General features: G+C 39.3%; 1 protein-coding gene across 1 annotated transcript; it reads left to right on the forward strand.

Annotated features, from left to right (window-relative positions):
* Window positions 1-5,762: 5,762 nt before the first annotated feature.
* On the forward strand, window positions 5,763-13,038 carry LOC306786593 (transmembrane protein 233). Its single transcript, XM_079281408.1, has 4 exons — window positions 5,763-5,875; window positions 7,488-7,777; window positions 11,216-11,348; window positions 12,780-13,038. The coding sequence occupies exons 1-4, from the start codon at window positions 5,836-5,838 to the stop codon at window positions 12,794-12,796; spliced, it is 480 nt and encodes a 159-aa protein (XP_079137534.1). The 5' UTR covers window positions 5,763-5,835; the 3' UTR covers window positions 12,797-13,038.
* Window positions 13,039-14,349: the final 1,311 nt, after the last annotated feature.

The following is a 14,349-nucleotide window of genomic DNA, read 5'->3' on the forward strand; positions in this document are numbered from 1 at the left end:
TTATAATCAGTTACAGTTATTAATCACTTTACTTCGTACACATTTGCTTATAAAATGATTATTGATCTCATCCTTCATCATTATTGTGCTTTGTGTCTTTTCTTCTCAACCATCATTATTTCCACATCCCTTGAAGCCAACACGCTGCTTACTTCCTCTTTCTCCGTACTTTCTACACTCAGACTGCACTATACTCAGATACACATATTATTATTATTATCAGGTTTACATTTGTTAAAATCACTTTACATTTGTTATGTAATACACGCTTGCTTTAAAATGATTATTAGATTTCATCCGTTAAACTAACGCTTTATGTCCCTTTAGCCTAATTTACATACCGAACATGTATTCCCTCATTTAAAGCAGCTTCCCTGGGATCTCAACTATTTTTGACAATATATACATATATAAATGATATACATATATATACATGTGTATATATGTATGTATGTGTGTATATGTGTGTATATCCCGTGAGTTGTAGGATCAGTGCTAACATTCATGTACTCGCTTCACTGGAGAATATGAAACAATAATAATCAGAAAATAATATCTTGTTCTGTGAAAGAACAGAAGCTTCAACCAGCAGATGAATTGATTCATCATTAATTTATGGATTTATTACGTCTTGTTTCAGGTGTTTGAACTGTGAAAATATGAGGATTTAAAAAAGAGATAAATACACAAATAATTAATAATGAAAATCTGCTGTGTGGTGAGAATGTGTGATGAAGCTGATGAGGCGACACAAACTGTGTCACCAGGATGAAGATCTGCTCTGAGATTCTTTAAGTACTGTACTTAAGTACAAATGTGACGTACTTGTGTTGTATTCATGTTACTTTCTACTTTACTACATTCTTTATGAAATCTGCACTAAACAAACATCGTGAACGCGTTTCACTGTTTTACAAACGATGAATCGATTGACAGATCAAATAATCATCAGAAGAATCAATAATGAAAATAATCGTGAATAAATAATTCAGAATGAGCTCCAGATGAACCAGCTGAATGAGTACTACTACTCTAATAGTACTACAGTCACAGTCTGAATACTTCAACTACAGTTGACTGATTATACTGACACACCTTTACTGAAGGAACATTCTACTGTTAGAGTACTTTTACATTGTAATACTAGTACTGTAACTGAGTATATTTATGGTGTCATATTAATATTTGACTGTGAGAAAGTTTTTCTACTGCGTGGTATTAGTATTTTTACAGTGTAGTATTAGTTGTTTTTCTGTGAGTATTTTTTACCAGTTGGTTCGTCAGCATTCTGCTGCAGAGACTTTCTGACAAATAAAGAACTCCATCTTACTGATGCTGAAGAGGAACCACAGAAGAAGAACCACAGAGGAGGAACCACAGAGGAGGAACCACAGAAGAGGAACCACAGAGGAGGAACCACAGAAGAAGAACCACAGAAGAGGAACCACATAGGAGGAACCACAGAGGAGGAACCACAGACAAAGAACCACAGAGGAGGAACCACAGAGGAGGAACCACAGAAGAAGAACCACAGAGGAGGAACCACAGAAGAGGAACCACAGACGAAGAACCACAGAAGAAGAACCACAGAGGAGGAACCACAGAAGAGGAACCACAGAAGAAGAACCACAGAAGAGGAACCACAGAAGAAGAACCACAGAGGAGGAACCACAGAAGAAGAACCACAGAAGAGGAACCACAGAAGAAGAACCACAGAAGAGGAACCACAGAAGAGGAACCACATAGGAGGAACCACATAGGAGGAACCACAGAGGAGGAACCACAGAAGAGGAACCACAGAGGAGGAACCACAGAAGAGGAACCACAGAAGTGGAACCACAGAGGAGGAACCACAGAAGAACCACAGAAGTGGAACCACATAGGAGGAACCACAGAGGAGGAACCACAGAAGAGGAACCACAGACGAATGGATGGATGGATGGATGGATGGATGGATAGATAGATAGATAGATAGATAGATAGATGATAGATGATAGATAGATGATAGATAGATGGATGGATGGATGGATGGATGGATGGATGGATGGATGATGGATGATAGAAGATGGATGGATGGATGGATGGATAGATAGATAGATAGATAGATAGATAGATAGATAGATAGATAGATAGATAGATAGATAGATAGATAGATAGATAGATAGATAGATAGATAGATAGATAGATAGATAGATAGATAGATAGATGGATGGATGGATGATAGATGATAGAAGATGGATGGATGGATAGATAGATAGATAGATAGATAGATAGATAGATAGATAGATAGATAGATAGATAGATAGATAGATAGATAGATAGATAGATAGATAGATAGATAGATAGATAGATAGATAGATAGATAGATAGATAGATAGATAGATAGATAGATAGATGGATGGATATGTACTTTATTTATCCCCAGGGGGAAATGTGTATGTTACAGCAGCGAGACACACCAAGAAGCAAAGTAGCAGAGTAACCAAAAATATTAAGTATGAAAAAATGCACAATAGAATAACAGAGTTGGACAAATTAAATATCAGAATATAGAATATATAAGATAAAACAACAAAAATTCAAAGTATGTACAATGAAATAGAATAGTGTTAAATTGTCTGACTAGTGAAGAACAGTCGTGCAAAAATCACCGGCAGCAAACAGTGAGCGGTGATGTGGACGACGATCTGGCCCGAGCTGTTTCATTATGAAGTCTGATGGCAGAGGACAGGATGTTCTCCTGAATCTGTCCTTGTGACAGCGGAGCTGCATCAGTCTGTTGCAGAAAGAAGAAACATCTCCAGCATCCTGCTGCACACGTTGAAGGATCCAAGTTTCCTCAAGAAGAAGAGTTGACTCCTCCCCTTCCTGTACACAGTGTTGATGTTGGTCTTCCAGTTCAGTCTGCTGTCGATGGAGACACCAGGTACTTGTCCTCCTCCACCATGTCCACGTCCTCTCCCTGAACTCTCAGCGGTTGTGGAGCCGTCGTCTTCCTCCTGAAGTCGACCACCATCTCTCTGGTCTTGGTCACGTTCAGACGCAGGTGATTTCTACCGGCCCACTCCACAAAGTCCTCCACTACTGCCCTGCACTCCTCCCGTCCGTCCCTTACACACCGACCGCTGCAGAGTCATCAGAACTTCTGCAGCTGCATGACACCGAGTTGTACTGGAAGTCAGTGGTGTACAAGGTGAACAGGAAGGGAGACAGAACAGTTCCCTGTGGGGCTCCAGTATCACTGACCACCGCATCAGACAGCACACGGCCCAGTGGGACAAACTGTGGTCTGCTGTGAGGTACTCAGTGATCCAGGAGACGGTGGACGCGTTCACCCCGACCCCCCGCAGCGTCTCACTCAGCAGCAGCGTCTCACTCAGCACCACTGGTTGGATGCTGTTGAATGCACTGAAATCAAAGGAAGTGATTCTCACAGAGCCACCGGTTCATCCAGGTGAGACTGAGCTCGTTGCAGCAGGTAGATGATGGCGTCGTCCACCCCCACACGATGGAGGTCCTGGTCCTGATGGAGGTCCTGGTCCTGATGGAGGTCCTGGTCCTGATGGAGGTCCTGGTCCTGATGGAGGTCTTGGTCCTGGTGGAGGTCTTGGTCCTGATGGAGGTCCTGTTCCTGATGGAGGTCTTGGTCCTGATGGAGGTCCTGGTCCTGATGGAGGTCCTGGTCCTGATGGAGGTCCTGGTCCTGGTGGAGGTCTTGGTCCTGATGGAGGTCCTGGTCCTGATGGAGGTCCTGTTCCTGATGGAGGTCTTGGTCCTGATGGAGGTCCTGGTCCTGGTGGAGGTCTTGGTCCTGATGGAGGTCTTGGTCCTGATGGAGGTCCTGGTCCTGATGGAGGTCCTGTTCCTGATGGAGGTCTTGGTCCTGATGGAGGTCTTGGTCCTGATGGAGGTCCTGGTCCTGATGGAGGTCCTGTTCCTGATGGAGGTCTTGGTCCTGATGGAGGTCTTGGTCCTGATGGAGGTCCTGGTCCTGATGGAGGTCTTGGTCCTGATGGAGGTCTTGGTCCTGATGGAGGTCCTGGTCCTGATTGAGGTCTTGGTCCTGATGGAGGTCTTGGTCCTGATGGAGGTCTTGGTCCTGATGGAGGTCCTGTTCCTGATGGAGGTCCTGGTCCTGGTGGAGGTCTTGGTCCTGATGGAGGTCCTGGTCCTGATGGAAGGGGCATCTGAAATGAAAGATGATCATTGGACTTGAGTTTGTAAATAATCAACAATGTAAAGAACATGAAATGAATATTAAATGTCTGAATATTTTGTGATGAAATGAAAAAAGACGAAATTGAAATGATTACATTACAAAAACACAAATATGTTCCAATAAATGAATCATTCATACTTTAAATATGTAAATATGAAATTTATTTTATTTTATAAACTCTATATTCAACTCAATATTATTAATAATAATCGTGTTAATATTATTAATGTTATTAATATAAATCATATTATTATTATTAATACTTTCATGACCCTCATTCAAGGCCCTTTCTTCGCCTCAGAAGGAAACTTTATTAAACTACTTCACCGCAGCGACAGTACTAGTACCTCACTGTCAACATTAAGGTACTTCAAGAAAATAGCAGAAAATGCAAAGTAAAGTACAAGTACCTCGAGTTTGTACTCAAGTACAGTATTTAGAGCCATACGCTCCCAAAGTACTTCTTGAGTATTTTACATTTTCTTCTACTTTCTACTTCCATCTTAGAGGTAAATGATGTACTTTTACTGCATTTATCTGACAGTTCCTTAAAAACTGATAAAAACATATTAAACACGATGTTTAAGCCACACGACAATAATAATCCACTCAACATGGAGCACAGAAAGGTTTTCAGAGGACTTTAACGTGTATATTTGAAGCAGATTGTGCTGGTAATACTGTGGGAATTGTAGTAGTGTGTGAGTACTTCCTGGAGGATAACAGATGATTAATGTGATTTCTTACTAAGTCGTTTTAAATGACGCTGCGGCAGCAGAACACAGGGGGGGGGGGGGGGGGGGCTGCTGAAGAGACGGTAATTTAATGTGAAGAGACACCAGACGGATGTGATGACAGACGAGCCCGTTCAGCTGCAGCACATTGATCCAAATACATCAAATATTTAGAACCATAAACCTCAAGTGTCGTAATTGAGTCTGAATTTAAATGATTATGTAAGAAAAGCCAGAAATAAATAAAAGATGCTCATTTATTATTCTGTTTGAATGAAACAAGTTTCAAAAAATACCGTTTTATGGTTTAAGCTTCTGTTCTCTCTACTATACATTTATATATTTATTTATACATATATAAATATATATTTATATATATATAAATATATATTTATATATATATGTATGTTTGTAGTATATTATAAAGTTCTCAGGAAGCTGAGAGAAAAGATCTTGATTTAAAGTAAATACTTTAACACGTAGAGACTCCTGTTTATTTTAACATCAGTAAAACTTGAAACATGTTGGATATAAAGATTATATTATTTTCCAATTTTTGACTGATTGTCTGACATGAGTGTTCATCACACATGATGAAAACTTGCCGATGATGCATGTTTCAGGGTTCAGCAGCCAATCAATGATCAGAACAACCTAATCAATACTTTATGTTTCAGAGTTTGCTTCAGCTTTTCTTCGTCACCTCTTCGTCTTCACCGCCTCATGGCCACCGGTCCCAGCAGCAGCATGGAGGGGTCCCAGCAGCCAAACCAGCCAATCAGCACGCAGCATGAAGGGGAGGCCGCCCACACCGTGACCTCTCAACCAACCGGTGGAGCGGAGCGACAAGCCCCGCCCCCGACGAAAGACAGGCCTGATGACATGGATCACCTGACCGTGATCAGCGACAACATGGAGAACAGTAAATATACATATATACATATATTAGGGGTGTAACGGTACGCGTATTCGTATTGAACCGTTCGGTACGAGGCTCACGGTTCGGTACGCATGACGAACCGAATACGTTTGAAAAATTAAAAAAGTTTTATTTTTATTTTTTTAAAACCTTTATTTAAGCAGGTCGTCCCATTGAGATGAAAAATCTCTTTTGCAAGATGTAAGTAACAATACTACATCACATGAAGGAGCAGTTTCTGTTTTTTATGCTGATGTGTTGCTAAGAAGACACCCCAGAAGACGAGTCACTCAGGTATAGTTCATCATTGTTCAAAGTCAAAGAATAACTTCATGATGTTAGTTGTAATGAATAAATATATTTTAAAATCAAGTACATTTCTCTGCATTTATAGTTTTCTACTGTACCGACACGTACCGAACCGTTACACCCCTAATATACATATATATATATGTATATTTATATACATATATAATATACATAATATAGATATAAATATATGTATATTTACACATATATATATATGTATATATATTAGTGCTGGGCAACGATTCAAATATTTAATAGCGATTAATCTCATTGTTATGGCAAAGTTCAATAATGAATTATAAAGTAGTGTATTGTGCACTTTTATTTTAAAGTTCTGCTCTATGAACTAAAGGGCAATAACATTTGTTTCACGAGATGCAGGCAGCATGTTTCATACTTAATGTGAATATAATTCATACTTTGTTGGCATCTTATTCTGAAAACCGGATGTTGGTCTGAAGAAACCGGATGTTGTCTCACGTTAATGTTTCCGCTAACTTTCAAAGTCCTTCGCTCCCGATCTGTGCGTTAGAATGTGTTTACGGTGAATGTCAGCATGTAGCTGCACTAACATGTGAGTGTGTGTGACTTTACCAGCGATGTCCAGTCGTCTCCAGGCAGAGCAGCGGAAGACTTTTCTCTACGGCAACCCTGAAGGGACATCACATCTCTAATGCAAAACCATAAACATGAGACAGGCTGTTACAATAACAATAAATTTAAAAAATGCGTTAACGCACGATAAAATAATTGTCGGCGTTAATTAATTAATGCGTTAAAGCGATAATAACGCGTTAACTTGCCCAGCACTAATATATATATAATACCACCAACACATTAGTTAACCCAACGCTACAATACTACTACTACTGACACTAATACTACCTAAGTACATGTACTTAAGAGCTGTATTTGAGGTAGTTTTTATACGTCTCAAGTTCACCTCAGACGTTTTTTCTTCACCACATTTAACTTTAGTTACTTTGCAGATGTAGAATTAGAATCCTAAATCCTAAATCCTCCTCATCAAAGATAAAAGGTATTATTTCGATTTTATTATTTCTAGACATGATTCTCATTTTGTTTCAGTGTAAAAATAAACAAAAATAGATTTGTGTCATATCTGCCCCGTGAGCTTTATTCTTTTTCTTTTGTTTAACAAATAATAGGAAAAAAGACGAAAACCAACAATGTGTTGGTGTCTCTGATTACTTCCCGACCTCCTGTCTGTGTCTCTGTTGTGTCCTTTGGTTCCTGCTAAAGATCAAACGTCCGTCGTTCCTCTGACGTCCTCCTTCTCTTCCAGGTAACGGCATCGGCCCCGGGGTGGCGGACTCTTCTCCCACAGTGTCCTCTGTGTCGCCCAAGTTTCACGCCAAGCCCGGAGGCCACGCCAACGGACGGAACGGTTTGGGCAGCCGGTCCGGCTCGTTGGCGGCGGGCTCCCCGAGGCCCTCCCTCACCCGCCGCCCCAGCGCCATCCCAGAGGCCACTGGAGACGGGTCCAAGCCGAGGGACTACCTGATCCTGGCCATCCTGTCCTGCTTCTGCCCGCTGTGGCCCATCAACATCGTAGCCCTCACCTTCTCCGTGATGGTACGACTTCTTTAACAAACAGACAGTAACTAATACAAACAGACAGTAACTAATACAAACAGATAGTAACTAATACAAACAGATAGTAACTAATACAAACAGATAGTAACTAATACAAACAGATAGTAACTAATACAAACAGACAGTAACTAATACAAACAGACAGTAACTAATACAAACAGACAGTAACTAATACAAACAGATAGTAACTAATACAAACAGACAGTAACTAATACAAACAGATAGTAACTAATACAAACAGATAGTAACTAATACAAACAGACAGTAACTAATACAAACAGATAGTAACTAATACAAACAGACAGTAACTAATACAAACAGACAGTAACTAATACAAACAGACAGTAACTAATACAAACAGACAGTAACTAATACAAACAGACAGTAACTAATACAAACAGACAGTAACTAATACAAACAGATAGTAACTAATACAAACAGATAGTAACTAATACAAACAGACAGTAACTAATACAAACAGATAGTAACTAATACAAACAGATAGTAACTAATACAAACAGATAGTAACTAATACAAACAGATAGTAACTAATACAAACAGATAGTAACTAATACAAACAGATAGTAACTAATACAAACAGACAGTAACTAATACAAACAGACAGTAACTAATACAAACAGATAGTAACTAATACAAACAGATAGTAACTAATACAAACAGATAGTAACTAATACAAACAGACAGTAACTAATACAAACAGACAGTAACTAATACAAACAGACAGTAACTAATACAAACAGACAGTAACTAATACAAACAGATAGTAACTAATACAAACAGATAGTAACTAATACAAACAGACAGTAACTAATACAAACAGATAGTAACTAATACAAACAGACAGTAACTAATACAAACAGATAGTAACTAATACAAACAGATAGTAACTAATACAAACAGATAGTAACTAATACAAACAGATAGTAACTAATACAAACAGATAGTAACTAATACAAACAGATAGTAACTAATACAAACAGACAGTAACTAATACAAACAGACAGTAACTAATACAAACAGATAGTAACTAATACAAACAGATAGTAACTAATACAAACAGATAGTAACTAATACAAACAGATAGTAACTAATACAAACAGATAGTAACTAATACAAACAGACAGTAACTAATACAAACAGACAGTAACTAATACAAACAGATAGTAACTAATACAAACAGACAGTAACTAATACAAACAGACAGTAACTAATACAAACAGACAGTAACTAATACAAACAGACAGTAACTAATACAAACAGATAGTAACTAATACAAACAGATAGTAACTAATACAAACAGACAGTAACTAATACAAACAGACAGTAACTAATACAAACAGATAGTAACTAATACAAACAGATAGTAACTAATACAAACAGACAGTAACTAATACAAACAGATAGTAACTAATACAAACAGATAGTAACTAATACAAACAGATAGTAACTAATACAAACAGATAGTAACTAATACAAACAGATAGTAACTAATACAAACAGATAGTAACTAATACAAACAGACAGTAACTAATACAAACAGATAGTAACTAATACAAACAGATAGTAACTAATACAAACAGACAGTAACTAATACAAACAGATAGTAACTAATACAAACAGATAGTAACTAATACAAACAGATAGTAACTAATACAAACAGATAGTAACTAATACAAACAGACAGTAACTAATACAAACAGACAGTAACTAATACAAACAGATAGTAACTAATACAAACAGACAGTAACTAATACAAACAGATAGTAACTAATACAAACAGATAGTAACTAATACAAACAGATAGTAACTAATACAAACAGATAGTAACTAATACAAACAGATAGTAACTCATACAAACAGATAGTAACTAATACAAACAGATAGTAACTAATACAAACAGATAGTAACTAATACAAACAGATAGTAACTCATACAAACAGATAGTAACTAATACAAACAGATAGTAACTAATACAAACAGACAGTAACTAATACAAACAGACAGTAACTAATACAAACAGACAGTAACTAATACAAACAGACAGTAACTAATACAAACAGACAGTAACTAATACAAACAGACAGTAACTAATACAAACAGACAGTAACTAATACAAACAGACAGTAACTAATACAAACAGACAGTAACTAATACAAACAGATAGTAACTAATACAAAAACAGACAGTAACTAATACAAACAGATAGTAACTAATACAAACAGATAGTAACTAATACAAACAGATAGTAACTAATACAAACAGATAGTAACTAATACAAACAGATAGTAACTAATACAAACAGACAGTAACTAATACAAACAGACAGTAACTAATACAAACAGATAGTAACTAATACAAACAGACAGTAACTAATACAAACAGACAGTAACTAATACAAACAGATAGTAACTAATACAAACAGACAGTAACTAATACAAACAGACAGTAACTAATACAAACAGATAGTAACTAATACAAACAGACAGTAACTAATACAAACAGATAGTAACTAATACAAACAGATAGTAACTAATACAAACAGATAGTAACTCATACAAACAGACAGTAACTAATACAAACAGATAGTAACTCATACAAACAGATAGTAACTCATACAAACAGATAGTAACTAATACAAACAGATAGTAACTAATACAAACAGACAGTAACTAATACAAACAGACAGTAACTAATACAAACAGACAGTAACTAATACAAACAGATAGTAACTAATACAAACAGATAGTAACTCATACAAACAGATAGTAACTCATACAAACAGACAGTAACTAATACAAACAGACAGTAACTAATACAAACAGACAGTAACTAATACAAACAGATAGTAACTAATACAAACAGACAGTAACTAATACAAACAGATAGTAACTAATACAAACAGATAGTAACTAATACAAACAGATAGTAACTAATACAAACAGATAGTAACTCATACAAACAGATAGTAACTCATACAAACAGATAGTAACTAATACAAACAGATGTGTGGAATCCAATGAAACAGTAATGCAGGTTAAAGTTGCACCATTAGGGCCGAACAACCCTCAAGCTGCCGGACACAAAGATCTGAAGCGCGAGAGTTTAATGACGTCCTTCTTGGCTCCAGACCGACGCCAGATAACCAGCGAAGGAAGTTACTGATAGAACATAAAAATGATGAATTATCATCATTACACTTTTAGTTTGGATCAATACAAACGACATCAAGAAACATGTTCATTGGTGAGCTTTAGAGAGAGCCAGGCTAGCTGTTTCCAGTCTTAATGCTAAGCTAGGCTAACCGGCGCTGGCTGTAGACTTATATTTAGCAGGATCAATCTTCACCAGAAAGCGAACAACCCTGAAGTTCTTCTTCACTGTTTTTTTACTGTTCAGTCCCGAAACAGTCTGCAGCAGGGCAACGTGGACGGCGCTCGCCGTTTGGGCCGTAACGCCATGATTCTGTCTGTCGTCGCCATCTTGGGAGGGCTCGCCATCATCATCGCGGGCATCGCCCTCAACTGGGGATGTAAGTAGCATCATCTACTTTATAACGCTCTCATCCTGTCACGGATTTTTGACATTTCCCCCCAAATGTCAGCCCGATAGATTTGGTATCTTTGGAAACGTCGGGATCTCCACTGGAATTTAAAGGTTCTGTATTTTTGAAAATGGCTGGTTAACAGTGAGCCAACCGCCCGCTAGTTAGCTTGCTAATTCCACCATGCTTTAATGCTACACTGATTAGATAGATGGGTAGATACTTTATAAATCCCGCAAGGGGAAATTTGTTGGCTACAGCAGCATTATGATCCAGGTAAGCAATCAAGTAACAGTAAAAATAAAATATTGAGGATAAAAATGCACAATATTTACAATGAAATAGAATAGTATTAAATTAACAAACTAAACAGTCGTGCAAAGTGCAAAGATTGTTATACCATTTTAACCATTTTACAGAGAACGAGCCGAACAAAGTTGTCAGTCATCTGTTGACTTTTGTTGACATTTAAGACGTTAAATGTTTCTCATTTATTCTGCTTCTCTAAGTAACCCGGTTTAGTTTGTACGGAAGTTCGCCTACAACAGTCGCAATGGCAACGTTTCACATAAAAATGTCTGCCAGTCTGACCGTTCAGCTACGTTAATTTGAATTATACAGACTGTATATGAGAAGTGGACGTAACCATGGTGACGTAACTCATTGGTTTGTGGACTGATGTTATGAAGCCTGTTGTTATGTTGTGATGAAGTTTGGAAGTTTCCCCGTCATCTTGGATTTACGGTCGTCGCCATGTTGTTTTTTGCAACCAGTGAACAGGAAGTGAGCATATCTGGACTGAGGAGCGACGTAGAGACGCCGTATACGTCTCTGGTGTCGACATGTCAATCACTGTGTAGCCCCGCCCTAAAGCATCCCCTGCTTTATGGTCTGTGTGACTCTAAATGGACCATAATGTACTAAATGAACATCATGCTGTATTGAAGAAGACTTGAAACTAGAGATTGAGACATAAACTCATGTTTACAATGTTTACTGAGGTAATAAATCAAGAGAGAAGTAGAGTCATTTTCTATAGACTTCTATACAACCAGAGGAGTCGCCCCCTGGTGGACACTAGAGAGAATGCAGCTTTAACACACTATATCTGTGGTTCTGGTGCTCAGCTGATTGGTTAACAATGCGTCCCGGTGGGACTCATGGACCCGATCACTTTTCAATCGAGAAAGCACTGTTTCATGTCACGATACCAGACGAATCAGTCGACTTGAACTCGGTGGAGTGGGCGGAGTCAAATGTCTGGGCCCAGGCAACAGATTCCCCCTTAAAGCTAAAACCTGCGCGTTGTGTCTCAGACAGTTAAATGTACTTTGCTTCGTTGCACCTCTGTTCATCCAAGATGTGAAAACACACACTTTAAATATCACCCCTGACATTGTGCCTTCTCTCTGTCTGCAGTGATTTTAAAGTCCTGATTAAAGATGGCGACACCGACTTCCTGACCGACACGACGCCGTTTTCCCCTCCGCCCTTCTGAAGCACTATATCGTTCTCAAGCGCCTGCATTGGATGAAAAAAACAAGATGTCCTCCTGTTCTTTGCTGTTGTTTCCTGCTGCACGACGAGCCTGCCGCTCTACTCCGACACCTCGCCACCGATTGGACATGTGTTGAGGAGGAAAGCACCAATCACACGCCGCTCATCTCATCCACTGGTAGCAGTTTATCTCCTCTGACTCCTTCCTCCTGGAAGTGGACGTCCGTCTCTCTGGGAACGGGATTATTCGGACCTCCTGATGAGCCTCCAAGCAACAGCTGCAGATAGTTTCCACTTTTTGATGCCAAATAATTACAAACTTGGTGTTGAGCTGAGCTGAAACTGTGAGATGCTGCTGCTGAGAGTCGAACATGAACAGGGAGACGAACCGGTGAGAGTTTCATCGTGCGGCTGCTGCTGTTGGTGTTCATGGTGCACAAAGGTAAACGTGGCTCAAGGACGAGGCTGGTAACACTTCAGAGTCAAAGCAACATCTTTAAAACACAAAGATGCAGAGTTCTCGAGTTCTCGTGTTCACGCTCTCGTGTTCACGTTCTCGTGTTATCGTGTTCACGCTCTCGTGTTCACGTTCTCGTGTTATCGTGTTCACGCTCTCGTATTCACGCTCTCGTGTTCTCGTGTTCACGCTCTTGTGTTCTCGTGTTCACGTTCTCGTGTTCTCATGCTCACGCTCTCGTGTTCACGCTCTCGTGTTCTCGTGTTCACGTTTTTGTGTTCTCGTGTTCACGTTTTCGTGTTCTCGTGCTCACGCTCTCGTGCTCACGCTCTCGTGTTCTCGTGTTCACGTTCTCGTGTTCTCGTGCTCACGTTCTCGTGTTCTCGTGCTCACGCTCTCGTGTTCACGCTCTCGTGTTCACGTTTTTGTGTTCTCGTGTTCTCGTGCTCACGCTCTCGTGTTCTCGTGTTCACGTTTTTGTGTTCTCGTGTTCTCGTGCTCACGCTCTCGTGCTCACGCTCTCGTGTTCTCGTGTTCACGTTTTTGTGTTCTCGTGTTCTCGTGCTCACGCTCTCGTGTTCTCGTGTTCACGTTTTTGTGTTCTCGTGTTCTCGTGTTCACGCTCTCGTGTTCTCGTGTTCACGTTTTTGTGTTCTCGTGTTCTCGTGCTCACGCTCTCGTGTTCACGCTCTCGTGTTTTCGTGTTCTCGTGTTCACGCTCTCGTATTCACGCTCTCGTGTTCTCGTGTTCGTGTTCTCGTGTTCACGTTTTCACGTTTTCGTGTTCTCGTGCTCACGCTCTCGTGCTCACGTTTTCGCATTCTCGTGTTCTCGTGTTCACGTTCTCGCGTTCTCGTGTTCACGTTCTCGTGTTCTCGTGTTCACGTTCTCGTGTTCACGCTCTCGTGTTCACGTTTTCGTGTTCACGCTCTCGTGTTCACGTTCTCGTGTTCACGCTCTCGTGCTCTGACGTGATCAATGAAACGACCTCTTTTGTTTGTCTCTTGACTTCTTCATTTTATTCTCCAGATGCTT

Source organism: Melanostigma gelatinosum (genome assembly GCF_949748355.1).
Source record: "Melanostigma gelatinosum genome assembly, chromosome: 13".
Classification (NCBI taxonomy): Eukaryota; Metazoa; Chordata; class Actinopteri; order Perciformes; family Zoarcidae; genus Melanostigma; species Melanostigma gelatinosum.